This window comes from Anomalospiza imberbis, chromosome 2, assembly GCF_031753505.1.
Source record: "Anomalospiza imberbis isolate Cuckoo-Finch-1a 21T00152 chromosome 2, ASM3175350v1, whole genome shotgun sequence".
Classification (NCBI taxonomy): Eukaryota; Metazoa; Chordata; class Aves; order Passeriformes; family Viduidae; genus Anomalospiza; species Anomalospiza imberbis.
The window spans coordinates 10,155,280-10,175,382 of record NC_089682.1 but is presented as its reverse complement, the minus strand read 5'-3'; the positions used below and the strand labels follow the sequence as shown (position 1 = coordinate 10,175,382).

The 20,103-nt window shown below is 37.7% G+C and overlaps 1 protein-coding gene across 1 annotated transcript in view; it reads right to left on the bottom strand.

Annotated features, from left to right (window-relative positions):
* DMD (dystrophin) overlaps positions 1-8,407 on the bottom strand; it is a 1,045,484-nt gene extending 1,037,077 nt beyond the window's left edge. Inside the window, exon 1 of the mRNA XM_068179791.1 lies at positions 7,847-8,407. Coding sequence (XP_068035892.1) covers positions 7,847-7,943 — 97 coding nt within the window. The 5' untranslated portion in view covers positions 7,944-8,407. The remainder of the gene's footprint in view (positions 1-7,846) is intronic.
* Between the last annotated feature and the right edge of the window lie 11,696 nt (positions 8,408-20,103).

Genomic DNA, 20,103 nt, shown 5'->3' with positions numbered 1-20,103 from the left:
TCCATGGCATCTCAGAATCATCAATGGGTGGCTCGTCTGTGCACAACTCAATTTTCATTCAGTGTAAAATCCTCAAACTGTGAGTACCAAGAATGCCATAAAATGCAATCTCTTTTCTGCTTAGGGTATTTACAGCTTCACAGCTGGTCAAGGTTTGCAGTCATCATTCTGTGCCTGGTTTTCAGGATACAATGCAGACCCTTCACATTAATTACATATTGTTCCCTAGAGCAAAGTCACTTTTCTCTATGATTTCTCACATGCCATATACACTGATGTCACAAAATAGATAATAAAGCATCCACATTAGATAATAATAAATTAACACATGTTCTGCTCTCTCAGCTTAGGCAGATATACAAAATTGTGTGCCACAACAACAGAGCTGCTTGGGCTCCCTCTTATTCAATGGGTCAGCCAGGTCACACAGAATATCACAGTAATACCATTTTCACTAAGGACTCATTAAGGAAAAATTCATTTGCTTGTTGCCGGAGGAATAACCCTAATTGGTTCTCTTCAGCAGTATATAACTTCCCTACTGTTAGGGGGCCCTTATCATCTGCACTAACACTTTGTCTAAGGCTGATGATTCAAAGTCACATTTAGGCCTACACAGTTCAACAAACAGTACCTGTAAGAAAAGTGTAGGATTAGGTATTTTGACAGACAATCAGGTATCATTACTTCAAGCATTTTTACCTTGCTGAAGAAATTCAACAGGAAATTAAGAATAGATTCTCTGAAGGAAGCAAACCATATTTGATTTTTCACATTCTGAGGACATTTGTTTGTGCTGGTTTTACCTAGCATAGAGTGTTAAGACTGTGTTAAGAATTTTCAATTTTTGCTTCTTCGTTACATCCTTTAATTAGTAGTCTGAGAGTCTCCTCATAACCCTCACTGCCTTAGGATTTGTTTATTCTTGGTTCAGGTAGCATCATAACTGATCACTTACCTAATCCGCATTATTTCTGAAGTTTTGGAAAATAACACAGCCTGGGAATAAATATAATTAGGAATTTATCAACATCTGTGACATGCTTTTTATTCTTGGCTTCTGCAGAAATATCTGAAGAGACACAGATTTAATCACACTGGGCTTGCAATTTATAACTAAGAAAAACTCAGCAATGTTTTGCTAAGTACCAAATTCATTCATAAGATAAAAATCCCTTGTGTCGTTCAGTAGTTCAAAACAAGGCCACTAAGAAATGAGAATTCAGTAATTTTATTATTAGCTTGAGAGTTATCACAGACACTGAAGCATAAACATCTTAAAGTTCTTAATACCCTTAACTTCCATCTTCAGTCACTGAATATTTCAATGGCACCAAAACCCCATTTAAAAAACTCTCTCCATTAGGACTCAGAAGAATATAAATAAAACATTTCCCATGTACCTGAAGTTGTTTAATACCTTTGCTTTTCTGCCTTGTTAACAAACCTGATTCAGTCACAATTCAGGGCCTGCAACCATTACTGAAGACAACAGGCTAAGTATTTCACTTTTTGCAGTCCTTACCAACAGTGAACAGAAACCAGCCCGGGACTGGAAAGTGAAATGTTTTGGGGTGGTTTTTTTTTTTTTTTTGGTATTTTTGCTTGTTTATTTGTTTTTGTCAAAACTCTTAATTTAAATAAATTAATAAAATTTCAGCTTGCTCTTTGAAAAAGTGGTCTTTGTACCAAGGGATATTTGTTAAATATCATTTGGGACCATTACTATCAAATTACAGAGGCATTTCCATTATAAATGATATTTTGTAGTAATAAGAAATAAAGATACGTTAAATATGAGCATAGTGTGGGAATATTTAAATTATTTTTGTTACAAAAAAAAGATAAAATTATGAACTTCTTCCCAGTATCTGTGCTTTATTTTTCGCAAAAGCAAGTGTGACCTGCATAATGGCTGTAAAAAATAACAAGATAGTCATAAAAAGACAGTCTACAGAAAGCAGCGTGTAGTGGTTTTATTTAGTGTGGCTTTTAAGTTTCAGGGAAGCACATCAATATAAGTGATCAAAAGTGAATGCTAAAAAAATTTGATGCCATGAAAAATTCCTCATACTCCTTTTTCCTAATTTTCAGAACACAAAAAGAGGTGAAAGTGAGACCAGATAAGAAAACACAAGTTTCAAGTAGCTCAACTTTTTTTCAAGTTTTGCGTTAACTTTTTCTGATCTTCGGCTTTCCCCAGCTGTGGCAAATTTGGGGCAGGAGGGAATGGAGGGGAAGGAAAAAAGAAGAAAGAAAAAAAGAAGAGTCTTGTCAGCATTGGTCAAAACCAACTGTATGTCCTTGACCATTTCAGTATCTTGAGCCTCTGTATCATCAAGCAAGTCAGAGAATTGTTTGTGCAGGATCTTCAGGGAAACGTAAATGGGAGAAAGACCTTGTAAAGAACAGCGTCATAATGTAAAAGACTAAGCTGGGTATCTTGAGGATACTAATGAGAAAAATTGTTTGATGGTCTTGATTTACTTTTCAGATTTTCCTTTTTTTAAGACTAAGATCTATTCTAAAGATAACAAAAGCCAAATAAACTGCAGTGCAGCCAGAAGTTCCTGATTTTTATAAACAGGTGCATTTTGCATCCTGATTCTGATGCACAGATGATCAGACCATAATGAAAAATTTAAAAAGATGCAGGCAAAACTATTATTACTTCCCTTTTTCCATTTTTGGTAAAGCCCTGATTTCTCTTCTTTCACATCTCCATTTCAGCTCTGCCTGTTTCATGACTGCATCACTGGGTCTATCATGTCCAGGACATTTCTATAAGGAACAACTACTGTGTTCATATCCTTAGTTCTGCAGTGAATCTCATGGACATTTTGGAGCTAGTGGCATCGAGCAGGAAAGATCCAACACCACTGGTACCTTGTAGTTTAAGAAATCATTGAATAGTTTGAATTGAAAAGGACCTTTAAAAGGTCATCTATTCCAACCTTTTAAAGGTCATCTATTCTAACCTCAACTAGATCGAGTTGCTCAGAGCCCCATCCAACTTGAATGCTTCCAGGGATGGGGCAAGTACCACCTTTCTGGAAAACTTGTTCCCATGTTTTGTCCCTCTCACTTGCTTTTTCCTCAAAACTTCTCCTCCTTCAGATTAAAACAATTCCCCCTTTTCCTATCACTTACATAGCCTTGTAAAATGTCCCTCCTCAGCTTTCTTGTAAGTGCCCTTTAGGAACTGGAAGGCTTCTCTGTGGCATTCCCAGAACTTTCTCTTCTCCAGGCTGAACAACTCCAACCCTCTCAGCCTGTCCTTGTAGGAAAGGTGCTCCAATCCTCTGATCATCTTCATGGACTTCCTCTGGACCCACTCCAGCAGGTTAATTTCTTTTTTGTTTTAGGAGACCCACACATGGATCCAGTACTCCAGGTGGGATCTCACAAGGGCAGAGTAGAGGAAGAGGTTGAAATATATGATTTCAGGGATATGTGGTTTAATATTCTGTGGGAAGGAAAAAAAAAAAAAAAAAAAAAACACAAAACCTCTAATAAGGGGTAGAGAGAAATGATACCCTTTAGCATTTATTATCAAATATGTCCCTCTCCAAATTGTTAGTAATCTTAATTCTGTTACACAGTATGAATAACTAAATTAAAAACCTAAAAAATGTGAACCCTGGGTTTTGAAGGACAAAAATATTTCCCTCCTTGCTAATAGACTGAATTTATTAATACATTTTACTTAGATACAATATGGCTTTGTATAATGCTTTCTGGCAGTATATAACCAGATGCTCACTAACATCCCTTGGACAATTTGACTTCCATATGTGCCTTTCCTTATGCTTTTCTTGCAAGGCAATTACCATTCATTCATCAAATGACTGCCTCATAGAAAACCCAAAGCCCTTTCATTCCCCACCTTATGTGCTATTTCCTCTCCTCCCACCCTTTTCGTCATTCTAGTGGATTTTTAAAAGGACAGATTTGACTGATAGAGAGAGGAGGAAACACATCTTTTTTTCTTCTGGCTCAGCTTCTCATAACCCTTGCCCAACATGGTCAGACACTTCCCTGCACTGTGGGTATTTTTCAACTAAAATTTCAACCTTCTTCAGGAGGAACCACAAACTGAGTGTAGCAGCATGTGACCAGCTGCAGAAAGCCAAGAGCTGCCATACTACAGCTTCCTTTTGTCAGAAAGAAAATTCAGGACATGTCAGGATGAGTTCATTCAAATCTAGTTCTGTGGTGCTGGTGGACAGAAAATGTACAGAAACAGATATGGATGTACTGACACCATAACATATTTCCAAGGCCGTGTGTCTGGCTAAGACTATACATTAAAATCAATAAAAAAAAAAAAATCATGGCCTAGCCTCAATAAAATATTAAATTTTTTGGAAAACAAATAAATTTTGTCTCCACCATAACTGATCTCCTCCCATGCTTCTGCTGCTGAGCACAAACTGCACAGCTCATAACCAAAAAGATCTCTTAAGGCTGACAATGCAGCACTGCTTCTTGCAAGGCTCCTTCAAAAAGCAGTAGGTCCATGCACAATTTGATTTTCTATTAACAGGTCCATTCTAACCCTCATGTCACTACTAAAATTATAAGTTTCTATGAATAACATCAGCAAAGGTCAATCTCCAGTCTTCCAAACTTCATTACTCCTGGAATGTTAGGCAGCTGTCATTTCCCTCCTCCACAAGTTTTCCTCACTAACTTGAGCCTCTCCCTACCCTAATTCCCTTTTAATCCTGTAAGAAAAAGTCATTGACTGAACTTGTAAGTGCTTCACTTAACAGAGGCTGATAGGAATTGTCATTGTTCTGCCAGACTTCTCCAACCCACATCCTTAATCTCTGGTTTTGCCTGTCATCTCAGACGTATTTCCTGTTTTTTCCTCTTCAGTTCATGTAATCAAGTATCAACATACACCCTGTTTTTTATCTCTTCTTTGCTGAGTTAATGTATGTACCACACCTCAGGTACATGTCTGTAAATCTGTGTGGAAGAGAGTGTATTTTTCTTGTGTTGTCACACTGCCGAGGACTACAGATTCCTTATTGTTGACTAGGATTAATAACCAGAATCATGTGAAGGAGCACATACAACCAGATTCCACCTCAGTCAGTAAATAACCTTCCAGAGTTTTCTCAGTTAAGTCTGGCCAACATATGAGTGACAACTCTCTGTGCCCTTGCACACCTTCTAGAACACCCTCCCAAGAAAAGATTTGAAAACATGCATCCCATATCTAAATATAAAGTGAAAGATGTCAGCTCTATAAATCATTTTAGGAAGACAGAATGGAAGGAAGATTTAAATGTAAGGATGAGAGAAAATCTGTGTGCATCAGGTGAAGGATGTGCAGATATACAACTGAATATCTGCACGTATCTATAGTAGAAACATCTGCTGGTTCTTACTGCTGCTTCTCTCTTCTTTTTCTATTTCTGTTCATTTGCTTCCTAGCCCTCTTTATGGAATGTAGATGCTGTTTCCTTATTATTATTTTTCATATTTGATTACAAGCTTCTAAGATAAAAGGAAAAGAAAATTAATATGTGGTTTCCTGTAATCTCACCAGATCTACACTTTCATGACTAAGTTTCAACTCAATTCTTAACATTTTATATTGTTATTTTTAATAATAAACATTATATACCAGGGTTTGCTTATTAGACAGGCCTGTATTACTGTAGATCTATTTATAATCAACAGCTGGCTCCACCTAGTGTCCTATTAATTCATCAGTGAAAGAGAAAGCTAAAACCTAATACTAGAGAGAAATCAGAAACAAACTATAAAATCACTTGTCAGCTGGGTGATGGCCACAGACAGCATGAAGTTACAATTACTGGCATCACAGGGAAAAGAACATTTTAAGTAACTACTGCATGATGATTGCCAGCCAGCACTCTGGAGACATGAAGAGACTAGGCAGCTTCAGGAGTATAAATATAATAAGTGCAATATAAAACAGTTTTACTGCTACCCTGAAAAGGAGAATGAGACTTCAGCTGTTTATAGGGGTTACTCTCTCTATGGTTTCACTGTGATCAACAATGAGAAAGTATTGTTAAATTTAATTGAACTTCTATGAAATACAATAAAATTTTATTTTATTGTCATCAAAACTACAGAACTATTTCTGGCTATTCATACCCTACAGTGATCCTCTCTGTTAATGAGTACATCTCCCCCCCCGGCAGTTACAAAATCACTTAAAATGTCTCTTGTAGATGATCAAAACAGGGAAATGCACAAGCTAAATAACACTAGCTATTAGATTTACTGATCCTTACATTCAAACTTTCCAAAGGCTGGTTCACTGCTGTGTATCTAGAAACATCTATCTTTCTAAAACTGTTACAGTTTTACTCAGCAACATTTAGTCTTTAATAGCCTGATCCCTGTTGACAAGACAACACTGAGTACAGCCAAAAAAGTAATTTAAGATAAAGTCAGAAAAGTGATTATCCAGTTTGACAAGAGATTTCTTGATTATCACCTGTGGAAAAAAAAACTATAAATCTAATGAAGAATGGAGTTTACATAGAAGAAAGGATTTTATAAAGCAAAATAATCCAAGTAATTTAACATAATCATAGCCTGTGAGCTATCAAGCAGTGTTTGAGTGGTTGTTGAACCTTTGAATAGGAAGAAAGAGAATGCCTTACACTTACAAAGCACCACTTTCACTTCTCTGATCGAGGGCGATCCACTCTGATAGAGCTGATGTCTGTTTTAGACCTGTTCCTATCACCTGTTTGGAGCTGCTTAGTCGTTTCACCCTAGTGGTGATAAAATATATTTCAATATGTACAATATCCACTTAATGACTGTTCACCGTAACAGACAGGGAGAATATATATGTTGTGGGGGGAGAGGTGGACAGGAGGAAGGATCATGTAATAAGACAATACCTACACCAAAGAAAACACCTGTAAATTTTCTCAAACTCTCTCAAAATATTCAGTTAAAAGTTATGTTTGTGACCCATCTAGAGTATTCACAGTTAAATTCAGTTATTATATGAAAAGCTCACAGTGCAACACAGAACATGAATTTAATAAAATGCACACAGAAATGCTCTCTAATGTTTCAAAAATAAGAGAATACTCAAGTTCTCAACAGTTAAGCAGTTACTGTCATTTCTCATTAACAGCTTTCAGAATCCTGTCTGAAACAAGTTGATACAGAGAAATTAAGAACAGTAATCAAGCGAGAAATGACAGACCAGCTGGGGAGGCATCAAGTTGGCAAAACGTGAATACAGTTCAATAGCTGAAACAGATGCTGGAGTTGTTGAGAAACCCTGCAGGAGATATTGATGTATTTTCTTTATATAATTCAGAACAACCGGATAAATGTCAAGAGCTAAAAACTGATGGGGAGTAAAACCTGTCGTAAAAACTAACTGTAAAGCAGAGACATGCAATAATATCCTTTCATTATACCAGAGCAATCAGTACATGCATCTTCATTTCCTTGGAATTCCTTAATATGCCAATATATCAATCAGAGCTGGCTAGTGAATCAGAGGGAGCTTTTCCCAGTCTTGTTTCACATTTGTTTGTTTCTATCTACCTGAGGCTTCAGAGACTTAGAAAATACTTTATTCTTCAGTCTCATCCTAACCGAACACTCTCTTTCAAGCAAGCAATTCCCTTGCAGGCAAGCAGGAAGGAAAGAGTAACACGAGCATAAATGAAACTGCAAAATCCATTTTGCACGAGGAATTTTGTTTTCAGAGTTTCAAGACCTCAGCAACAAATCCTCTGTCATCAGTGACAGCTCATTCTAGCATATGCTTTGTCATGGTCAGTTTCTAATTACATTCATAATGATGCAATAGCTTTGATAATCCTACCTTCCATGCCAGCTGCTTTTCTTGTCACTCCATCATGCCAATAAGTTGGCTGCCGTAACAAATCAAGATAGTGCAAAACAGCATCTTTCCCCTGCATCTGTCATCTTCCTGAAAGCATTCTATTACTGCCGACTGCTGGGAACCAGAAAGTCTATTTGAATTCCAGCAGCTCCCCTTTCGCATGATTCAAGTTAGGTTAGGTGGGCATGCCTAACATGATTCTCTCCATCATTTATTATGCAGCTGCTACACCGTCGGTGTGGTAACCACTCTGACTTTATCTGATACGTCAGTCTTGCAAACCTCTACCTCCGTGCAAGCCCACGAGCCACAGAAGCATCTTGCATTTAATGAGCATTCTCCCTGCCTAAAGAAAGTGCATCTGTAAATCTGTTTCAAATCCTGCTGCTTGTATTGTCCTCTAAGGCTGATGCAAATGTTTGAAGGTTTTCTTTTTTTTTATTCTTGCGTTTTTTTCTCTTCAGAAAGCTCTTCATGCACGCTTGAATTATTCAGCTTCAGCTAAACGTTTGCTGATTTGTGTCCAACCAAAGAGCACCTTCCCGTTGAAACTCTCTGCTCGAAAGCTACTTCTGAATAACAGTGCTGGGTGTTCAGGCTCTCAACTCTGTTTCATTTTGAACATGGCTTTTATAGCTACACCTCGACAAATACATTTTGTTCTTCTCATGCAATGAATGGCTGTCTAATGAGGGAGCTGTACATTTTTAAGCAATTTATCTAAGCCTATCTGTAGGTGACACTTGCTTTTTGTTCTTTATACATTTTAACAGTAAGTAGATAGCTCTGTTACAGCATCTTGATATTCTTAAAGTGGTAAGAACACCATAAGCTGCTTTTTGCCAGCCTGTGGAGGATGCTTTCAAATGACAGAGTTTACTTAACTGTTTCTGAGTATCGTGAATTAAAGGGACAGGGTTATTTTGTTGTCTTTCTATTTATATTTTCTGTTGAGTGGGGGAAAAACACGCTTGCGTCAGTGATTTCAAAAGAATATTAATAGAAATTGACATCTACACATCAATCATCCTCCAAGTCAAATTAGCTGTGTCTCCTCCCACCACTTCTGCCTGCAGTTCAGAGTCAAGGCATTTCATCTTTAATGTGTCTGGTTGCTCATAAGCTGAATAAACAACCCCAACCCCACAGTGGAAAGTTTGAATACCTGTGAGAGAAAAAAGGGACAATTCAATAGAGGCAAGAGCCTGGCTTAAACCTGATAGTTAACTGAAGTAGTGAGGGGAGAGCAAGGACTGTTACTGGAGTAATACCTACCTCCTTCCTCAGCCTTTGAACAATGGCAAAGGAGGAGAGAGGAAGGGTTAAAAAGGCAGAGTCCCCCAGGAAAGCTTTCCCTTGAGGCAGCTGCCAGCTCAGCATCACTCACCAGTTCTTGTGTTCCCGGCTCAAAAGTCTCATAGACTTAAGTCTCATTTCTTTACTCAGATTATATGTGTTGAACTTTTCTGTGGTTTGCAATCCCTCCCCACCCTGATAGCCCCTTCCTCCCCCACAAGTTTTGAATCTCAGTTAAGTTCCTCAAGGTCTTGGCTGTGAAAAACGAGCCTGAAAACATGAGCTATGGGGAGATCCAAGTCACAGAAAGTAAATGGTGAGGGGGGCAGGTGGATAGAAAAACCAAATAAACAAAAACCAAACCAAAGTAAAAAAAAAAAACAAAAAACAAAACAAAACAAACAAAAAAACAAGCAAACAAAAAACCCCAAAACAAACAAACAAAATCCAAACCAAAAAACATAAATCCCAAAAACAAACCAGGAAACAAGGTAAGAGGGTTTAAGAGGGTTTCCTATTTTGAAAAATAAATAGAAATAAAAACTCAGAACATCTGATATCCCACAGGGGTGTTACCGGTGGGTGCCCCTGGCACAGCACTCAGCTGTGACCCTGGGCAGAGGGGCAGGTTGCTGCTGGGCTGCTGATTGTGAGAGAGCTCCCAGCCCTTCTGGGAGGGATCTGACTCCCTGCTCTCGCCCACATCCAAATGGCACAGCTGACACCTGAAGGAGCTAACATAGCATGGCGCCGTTTCTATATGTGATACTGTATTTATTCCTAGCATGCTGCCAGAAAATGCCTTTTTAGAGATTTCATGTAAATAAAGTAGAATTACTACATCTGTTCCTCTGTCTGTAGCAGCACGTATCAACAAGCTAATTTTGCATTCAAGGCAACAGAGATAGTCCTATCATATAGTTGCAAAGTGCACAACTATAAAGTGCCTATCTGAAAATACTGTCAGCTCCTTTTTGTTCACAGTTCAAGTCATTGCTGAAGTGAAACAAACCGGGCAATGAATGAAGACTGACTTTGAAGTTGCCATCAATTCCAAGTACATAAAAGGATATGCTTAATATTTCACACTTCTAGCTGCCGATTTCTAAATCATAGACACAACAAGAATTTACATGGCATTTCATGACAGATGAGTTTGAGCACATAGATCATATAGCTTGTATTTGCAGGGAAGATCTAAAGTACCCAAAAACTCAACATAGATTTAATTTTTAATTCAACGGATTTTAAGATGTGCAAGATTATAGATTAAAATATCCAGAGAAACATTTACTATGTTAGTAAGACATATAATAATGAAAAGAGAATAGGAGCATCTGGTGTGACAAAATATATTTTACCAGAACCCTATCCCACACAGATACCTTCAAATTACAAAAAGGAAGAGGGGGGAATGAGGGAATGATGAAAAGTATTTCCAGACAAATAGGCATGGTATTATGGGTAGGACCCACTGTGGTTTATCATTCAGTATTACTACCCTGCAACACAGCATACAGTGGATGAGATACAGTCCAACCACACAGAAATTCCCAGACACTTCAGGTCTATGGGGAGTAACCATTTTTGTTCTGGGAAAAAAAAAAAATCCAAAATATTTTTAATTGTCTTTTTTGGAGGAGAAGGAAACTGCAATACACCAGTGTTTGTATCTTTTGTGTGCACTAGCTGTATAGAAAAACAGTCCAGAGACAAATGGAGAATCTGGGAGGAGAAACCAGTATCAGTCATTCTGAACACATACTAATAGGCCAGATTAATAGCGGGCTTTTGTCTCTAGCTTTTTCTGCATTTTTCTGCAAAAACAACAGCCGTGGTTTCTGCATATTGTAAGTGGATTCTGCATCTGCATAGATATAATTATAGCAACCCACCCATATGGAATGAATTGCTTTAGAGAGAAAGCTCCATGGGTTGCACTCCCAGAATCTACAATAACACAAATACATAATTTTTTGTCTTATACAGAACCGTTTGGAAAAAGCAGAAATAAATGACAAGTGGAAAAACACTCATCAAGTGGTGTTCTGCTTTTCACAGTACTGAAAACTCAGTAGGCAACGAAACTCCAGCCTATTTGGGTGACAAGTCTCTTCCTATCCATCTACAGCTTATGGCAATGACACATCTATTTGTTTTAATTGTTTCACTGCTATTAGAGGGACTGATTGGTGTATTCAGGGTGCTTGAGTTCTATTGTGGTGGTGTGTGCACATGACAGTGACAACTCAGGTACCTTGCAGAGCCTCTTCTTGATGCCATTTCTTTTTTGTTGTTGTTGTTTTGTTTTTGCGGTATTTTTGTTTTTCCTCTTTGCAAGCACCAGTGACTCTGACCAAGCAAGAGTACAAGAGTAAATAATGGATCACTGAAAAATAGGAAGCAAGCAGATTGGCCTTGACCTTCAGCTCTACATGATGCTCTACATAATGCACTCTCTCCGGTATGTAGAAATGAATGCTGATTTTGCTTAACAAAAAATGGTTCATTTGTTTTGCTAATATATCTCCTGAAGAAAGTCAATTTTTCTTCCCTTTTCCCTGCCTCCCATTATACTTAGGTACTTCATGCCTCTCCCAGTGAACAACTAATTCAATCAATCAATCATGCAAGAAAATACGTTAATGATATACTGTGCATGTTTAGATTAATAAACGCCTCCAATAAAAGCACTGGGAAGTTTGTTTGGATAACACAGACAGGAATTATTATTTCTTACTGTTAATCATTCTATACTAACTACTTTTCAATTTTAGGATTCTTGATGTATAAGAGTAATCTGTGCATAAACAGTCACTTTCCAATATAGTTAGACATATCAGTACTTTCATTTTTATGGCAATATTTCAATTGTTTGGAGAGGATGACTCCTGAAAATTTCAGCAAATGCGGCTTAGACCGCTCAAGATTTTAAAAAAATTTCTACAGACAAGTGTATGAAAAACTGAAAATTAAAAATGCATAAAGTCATGTCTCTATAAACCAAAAGACCAGTGCCACTATCCTCTCCACATGGATGCTTACAAGCCCTTTGCAATGGAAAGGTTCAGAGGCCTCATCATCCAGACAGGACTATGGTGTTGGCCAGAGAGAATTTGACATGTGTATGTCCCAAGTCATCCAGTTAGGAACCTGACAGACATCCCAGGAGCTGAAATTTTAAAGGGTTTAAAAATTTTTGCTCCGCTGCACCATAGCTTATCCAGTTATTTTTGTGCAGAATTCACCTCTGTTTTTTTTAACTGAATCTCAGATATATGAAATTCAGCTAGGTTCAGGCATTTGTCATAAAATGAAAGCTCAAAACACACTGACCTCAAAATGTGTTAGGAGGACTCATGACCAACCTTCTGAAATAAGATTGATCATGTTTATGGTATTTTTTTTTTTCAAAACTTCATTACAGATGTACTTACAACAATAATAAGCAGTGATTTCTTAAGCAGGAACAGGATTTCATACTACAGGACGTTAAAAAGTTATTCACAAAAAATGCTACAGAAACAGTTCTCTGAGATGCAGAGCACGGCACACTAAAAAGTGGATACTCTACATTAATTCTGAATATTGTTGTGTGATATAGTCATCTGAACAGTGCTGCAAATGTGGATAATATAATCTCTCACATGCAGTAACTATTGAGGATTTTTAATGTCAACCTCTGCTTACGTCTACAGATAAGCCAACACACAGTCTACATTTGGTTCTCACATAGCATATGTATTTCAGTGACACTGAATTTAAAACACTAGATTCTGGGAAGAAAAAATAAATCTGGTTAACTCATTCTTCAAATATTTAACACACATCAGGAAGCAGAAACATACAGTTTCCCTATTTAACACTCAGAGAATTAGTGACTTTGAACTCTTCAGCAAGTGCTGCTAATCTTCCACTTTAAGGAAGGCTTGTATATGTTCTGTTAGCACAAAACTGAACAGTGACATGAAGTTCATGCTAATTACATAAAACATGTATTTTGTTCTCTTACAGCTCATTTTAAATCAGTCTGATGTGAGCTACACAGCTTTAACCTTCTGCCATTGGTACCTTGACTTCTTCAGAAAAATACATAGTTCAGCAGTACTGAGCTTGAAATAATTACTGACTTAAGCACCTTAATTTGTTCATTCTTTCTACAGTTGTAGACCATGTAAAAAATGACGTATAACATATGTACCAGCAATTTTTAAAAAATGTCAAAATTAATTAAATTCAGAACAAAACCAAAACACCCAGACCTAGCACACACCTTACAGCCTGTCCTTCTGTGCAGCCCGTGGGCTAGTACTCAGCTCGCTGTGGTTTTGATTTCATCAGCACTCTCATCTGATATAGCTCTCCAGCAAAGCATTCCATGTTTCTCTCAATTTTCACCAAATGCAGATGATTGTCACACAAGCTGAATTAGGGAACTAGTTCAATAGCAGTTGGTCAATAAATGTTTTGGAGATCACATGCTTTGAAATGTGTTCTATTGGTTACTTCTACTGCTACTGCAGATATATTCTGCTTTAGTGGCATTGCCAATTCACTGTATTGGTTTTCTGATTGATCATTAACCAGCCGGCAACATGCATATGACAGCTATATATAACAGAATTAATTAAAGCAAATTCTGCCATATTCCCAATTTCTGTAATAGCTCAAACTTATTTTTTCTTTGCTAATTTTTTCCTGAATTAATTACTTATGTTGTTTGGGTTGCATTAATATTAAAACCAGATTAATATTGCTGATGAGACTGCAACTGCTAACACAAGTCCAAAATCTCTAAAGATGGCAACTGAGAGTTCTTAACAGGCAACACTTCTAAGGTTTTGCTTTTCAGTTCAGGCTTTAAGTTAAAATCCCAGGCAGCTCTGTGACACATGTTCATAAAACACCAGTAACTGTTTCAGAAAAACCCCAGTCATTCCCTCAAATAACAAAGCAAACACACCAAACAGAGAAAACTTATCCAAACCTGTTAATCTGTTAAATGTTCCCAAAACCCTCAAAAATATTGGATGCAGAAAGCAAATTCCTTAATACTCAGTGAACAAGCCCAGCCCTAGAGTCTGGGATTCCTGTTGTCCAGATTTCTGTGCATGTCAGCAGTTGACTTTGGAACACCTTCTCCCCTTCCTGGGATAAATACCATCATGAGAGCTCAGAATATTAAAAACTTCAAATTTTCTCTTCCTATAATAGGAAATAAAGCTACACAGCAACATTAGAAGATGTTTTAATATATATTCTAAATTAAAGCAAAATAAAAGCCATGTTTTTATTTTATAAAAGCCAAGGTTGCTTTCCGCTTCACAGCAGACTTACTGCCTTAGAAAGGAGAGTTATCCCTGAGGTGACCAGGGCTCTTGCCACAATGCAAATTAACAGTGGGGACCACAAAAAAAAAAAAAGCATTTTCCACCTTTCCCACCCTCCCTTGTCAGAAGAAATAACATACTCCATAGTTTCTACCGCTGTCATTGAATAATCTGTTTTAGCTTTGGCTATTTAAGCCTGGATGTCTTCTATTTTGTTATAACATGCATAAAATGTAGAAGGACAAACTGGACTAAGCCAGCTTGGTTTCTCTGGAAATAAATGAATACCCAAAAAAGCACTTGTAGTCAGGGGTTCAGGGGATTTTTGTGTGCGTGTGTTTGTTTGTTTGTTTTTATATGGGATTTGAGATAAAAATCTAAATGTCTAACAGAAGTTGAATTCACCATCCTCAGCTGTTCGTGCTCAATGACCTTCTCAACTTCAGCACAGAGACCCTGAATGTTCATTTTTCAGTGAATTCCTTTTTCATGAAAAGTTTGAAGAAGACGCTGTGCATATTTTATTATTTTTTTAACCTCCAGAAGAGCCACAGAACAGTGAATTATTTGGGCTGCCCTATAGGCCCTGGTTAAAAGGGCACACAACAGTAACTTAGCAGCCACTTCAGCAAGAACCTTTTCTCCCTCAGCCAGAACTGAAAACAGATTTAAGAGAAGGTGAAACCCTTAGAGAGTCAGTTCTCAGGCAGACAGGAATTGGGGAGCCCCATGGCCTCAGCCCTCCCAACCCCACACCTGTGGTGGCCTGGAGCCACATGAGACCATGAGCACTTTCCAATGTGGAATGACAGAGGAAGAAGTAACTCTCTGCACTGTCATGGGGTTGATGCATAACTCACAGATTAGTTGAATTAGTGAAACTGTGGCCTAATTAAACCCTCTCTCCTGCATCTTGTCAAACTTCCAGCGTATCTGGGACACTGAATGGCACCAGCAAGCAGGGTGGCAGCTGCCAAGAATCACTTTGCCTGCCAGGCTTCATTTTTAACACTGTTTTGCATAATATCACAGTGCAATCAATTTTGTATTGTATCAGTACAATAGCTAAGATTTTGATTATATCAACAGAGTATATAAAATAGCTCAAATTTCAGTTAAAACAACTACAAAGTTGAATTCTTAAACCAGGTATTGCATATGGAAACAAGATGTTGTGGGAATACATGTTCCCTGAGCAGTTAATATATATATATATTTTTAACTACTTATAATTCTGGGCTTATTTACTAAGATTACAAAACATGATATTACACTACTTGATTCAAAGTATTTTAAATTACTGACCCTTTTAATGCAAAAAATGCAGAATTTAACAACTTCATTATCACCAGAAAGTATTTATCTTGCAAATTTCCCAAAAAAATATGAGTTCAGTTGATACAAACAGAACACCAGTTCCAGTAAAAGTGACAGACATCTGCATCAACTCCCACTTCAAAGGGGTGATGTGCAACATGTGGATGCTGCTGTGTGCAGCATCCCCCCAGGTCATTTTGGTGTTACTAGATCCAGTCCAAAGCACAGAAAATTGTACAAAAAGACAAGCAAAACAGTATCCCAGACAGCAAACACTGAGACTGCATAAAGAAAGGTTCACCACACACGGTACACTAGCTCCAGCATGCGGTTCAAAAATGTTAGCAACAGCAGTGGCACCTGGGAAGTTTTAGTGCCTTCCTCTCATCCAGATACTCAGCAATTCCTGATACTTGTCCCTTAGAAAACAGCAAGTACTCAAATTTGTAGTGAAATCAAACCTGCGCAGAACGCCAAGGCCATGACTGTCATTGTGCTTGTCTGTTTGGGGTGGTCATGAGAGAGGACTCACTGTTAAACTTCTCTTTTTATTCTAATTCATGCCTTTTGCCTGCCTTCATAATTTTAGCTTAAAACTCCATGCATTTTTTTTTCTTTGCATAGTTACCCAAAGACACTTCAGGTTCAATTAGGAAAACCTGGAAGAGAAAGATGTTTCAACACCACGGTGCACACGGGTTTCCTGTCAAGGAATATTAACTCCCTTTCCCATAAGGTCCCACTCACATCTTCTCTCAACAGGAACAAAAGCTCAGGAAAGATGCTTCCTTGATGTAGGCACAAAGCTTCTTCAGAACCATTTCAGGCTAATCCCTGTCTGACTTTAATATATGCACAGTTGGAGTAACAATAGTTTCTGCCATCAATATATTCCTGAAACTGTCTCCATGTCTGTCAACACTTCCCAATTGAACAGACTTGAGTAAAAGCACTATTCTGCTTCTTCTCTAGCTGGCAAAATGGGGCTACATTATCAGTGAGAAAAATATCCTTTTGAAAATCACCAAGAAACTGTTGTATGAGCACTTCTGCTAGGAACAGAAGTCAGCTCTTGACTTCCAGGCACAGTTTTGTCTATGAGCCTAAATTGGCATCCACTCCAGACAGAAAACTAGGGAGAGGGGAAAGGGAAGGAATGTCATAAAGCAACTCCCTTCCCCATCTCAAGTAGAAAAAGAAACTAAGAAATGCTCTGAGGCCTCAATCATGTGTGTAGTTTTAGAGCTAGACCCTTGACCAGTATTGAATAGTACCAAAGCTGCAGGCTCTCTCTCCATCTGCACATATTTCTTGTATAATCTTTTCCAAAGATGGTTGCTCAGAGGTCTACATGTGCCTACTAAATCAGGATGAAAAAAAAAAAAATCACTTCATTAGTGTAGTATGGCTAAGGCACAACCTGAGTTAAACCAAAGGCAGAAAAAGAGTTATGAAAATAGAAGTCTTCAATGAAGTAGCTTCGTTTTGTCACAGTTTATCACTTCATGGAAAGTACTGTTCAACTGAATGTATTATGTGAGTACATCAAAAGTTCTCTTAATTTTTAAGCACACTGTGGATTGAGGGTGACTCATTTGCTGTGAGTATTGGAATACTTGATCTTTAAAATGTGTGATGTGAATGGAAGATTTGACAAGATACAGTTTCTATTTGCTCTATGGGATAAGTGTAACACAGTCACTAGAACTTTACAAAAAGCCCTAAGGCTCTGAGTCTCTGTGTGAAAGGATTTGCAATTTATGGTGAAGCAATAGATAAAGAGAATCATGAGAACATTAAGGGACTTTGTTTTTCTTTTTTTTTTTTTTTCTTTTCTGGGATACTTGTATCCTTTGCCTGTGGCATCATTCCAAGAAAAGTTAGGCAGCTGTAGGATTTATTTGCTGGGACCAGAGCTTAAATGCAATTTTCTCTCATCACATTCACACAAAGATATTGCATCTTCCTGTACCTTCCTAGCTAAGAATGGTATATTTAATTGCTTCTGTGACAGGTTCTGATTGGGGGTTTTGGGAACCCTCTTCTATCTTTGTGTCAAGTAATACCACAGCACTGTGTACAGTTCCACTCCCAGTGTGCATACTCAAGTGTGGAAACTTAAAATTTGTTTACAAGGAGCACTGATGTGAGCAAAATTTGATTGCTTGAATGTTTTCAGAAAGCAAAACACAGAAGTTAGACAGTGCCTAGGGCAACTGTGTTTAAAGCCAAGGAAACAAATCTAAGAATTAGAAAAACTTCTAGCTTGGGTAGAAATACCAGTTCTAAATGACTTTTAAACCAAATTCAGTAAATAGTATCAATTATGTCCTAGGACACACTGAGGAATGTCAGTTTATTAAACTGTAGCTAGATAAGGCCTGCAGCCATAGGACAGAGAGTAGTGGTTTTAAACTAAGGGAGGGCAAATTCAGATTAGATAAAGGAGGACTTTTTTATAATGGTGGTGAAACACTGGAATAGCTTGCACAGAGATGTGGTGGATGCCCCATTACTGGAAACATTCAAAGTCAGGTTGGATGGGCTCTGAGAAACCTGATGTAGTGGAAGAATTCACTGCTCATTGCAGGGGGGGTGGCCTAGATGACCATTAAGGGTTCCTTCCAACCCAAATAATTCTATGGTTCTATAATTATAATGACAATTGTTAATAATATGCAATTATAATATTAAATAATTACATACACATATATCTATTTTTCTACATACAAATTTAAAATGTCAACATTTCTAAGATGGACACATTTCTCCCTTACCCTTCAGAGCCTTCAGCTTCATTACTGACAAGAACATGGTTCACAAGAAGTGCTGACAGACCAAAATTCTGACTGGCTGCATCCCCTAGCAACCCAGGACACACAGTCTCACATTTCTGATCTTAGCTGACACTAATTAAAAATAAAAATTAAAAAACAAACAAACAAACAAACAAAAAAAAAAAAAAACCCAAACGAACCATAAATCTAGATGTCTTCATCAAAAGTTCTGGCAGCAGCCTCCTGACACCCTGACTAATAAAATTCAAATATTAGAGTAAACACAGCTAAGAACTACATCAGGTTGTCAGCCAATGCCTAAGCTATTGGATGTGTTCAATAAATTGCCTGAAAGAGGACTGGAGAATTTCTTGAGACTAGAAAAGAAAGTGAATTGCCATAAAAGTTTTATCTAACAGGTTTATTAAAATGTGCCTCTTCCTTCAAACACTGTTCCAAGCTTCCCCACAGAAGTTACAGATACCACATAGCATCCATGAAATTAAAAATCTGCCTTATAACGCAGGCCAATCACTACTTCCAATATTTCCTGTTGATCAATACCTGAGTCATTTAACCCTCTTCCCTACATTTAGTCCCATCCACCTGGAGAGAACATGGGCTGCTGACTGGCCAGGCAGAACCAATGACATTTATAGGTTTCTTCCTCTATTTGTCACATCTGAATGACAGCAATTAAAATTTTATTTTAAAAAATCCCCCACTATATCTCTAATAAAAAGTAGACTACCAGAAAATACATAATAGGAGGAAGTAATTTATGAATATTATGTTTAATCTTTCATTCTTCCTAATACCTTACTGCCTTCCCTGACAAAATAAATCAAAGCAACATCTACAAATTCTGACACAACATCTCTGCAATATGATATTAAATGTATTTTTTTTTCATATGGAGTGGTACTATGTCAATAACTGTCCTCTGAAATGGGTGTTTAGGAGATTATTTCCTTGATTGCTAATGAGATTACTATCTCCATATATTCTGATCTGAAAATACCTATGAGTTATTATTACTGCTGCTGCTGCTCATGCCTTGAAAACAGCCAGCCTGTGGCTGTTGTGCTGCACATCCTGAGCACAGGAGTCCTGTGCTTTGCCTTTCTTCAAGAACCACAACTGAAAATTAGTTTGTTCCAGCCTGAATCTGCATCTTTCCTCCTCTCATGCCAGAGGAGCACACTTTCATTGAGAACACTGCACCCTACACAAAGCTGCCTCCTTAGCAATGCTAAGGAGTCACTTGCCACCCAGCTCAAGGCTACCTGTCTTTTTCCCAGTGACACCTTCATGCTCTCAGTGCTCTGACTAGTCCTGATGAAAGGGAGGCTTAAATGAAGTATAGATTTTCCTTCAGAGGTTTTCTGAACAATACTTTCACATATTAGAAAGAGTTTGGGTTTGAAATTGCAATCAGAAAAAAGAAAATGCTCTAAAGAGCTACACCACTTGTACTCCTGTTTTAAGGGCAGGAACACAACACGTTTCTGTTTAA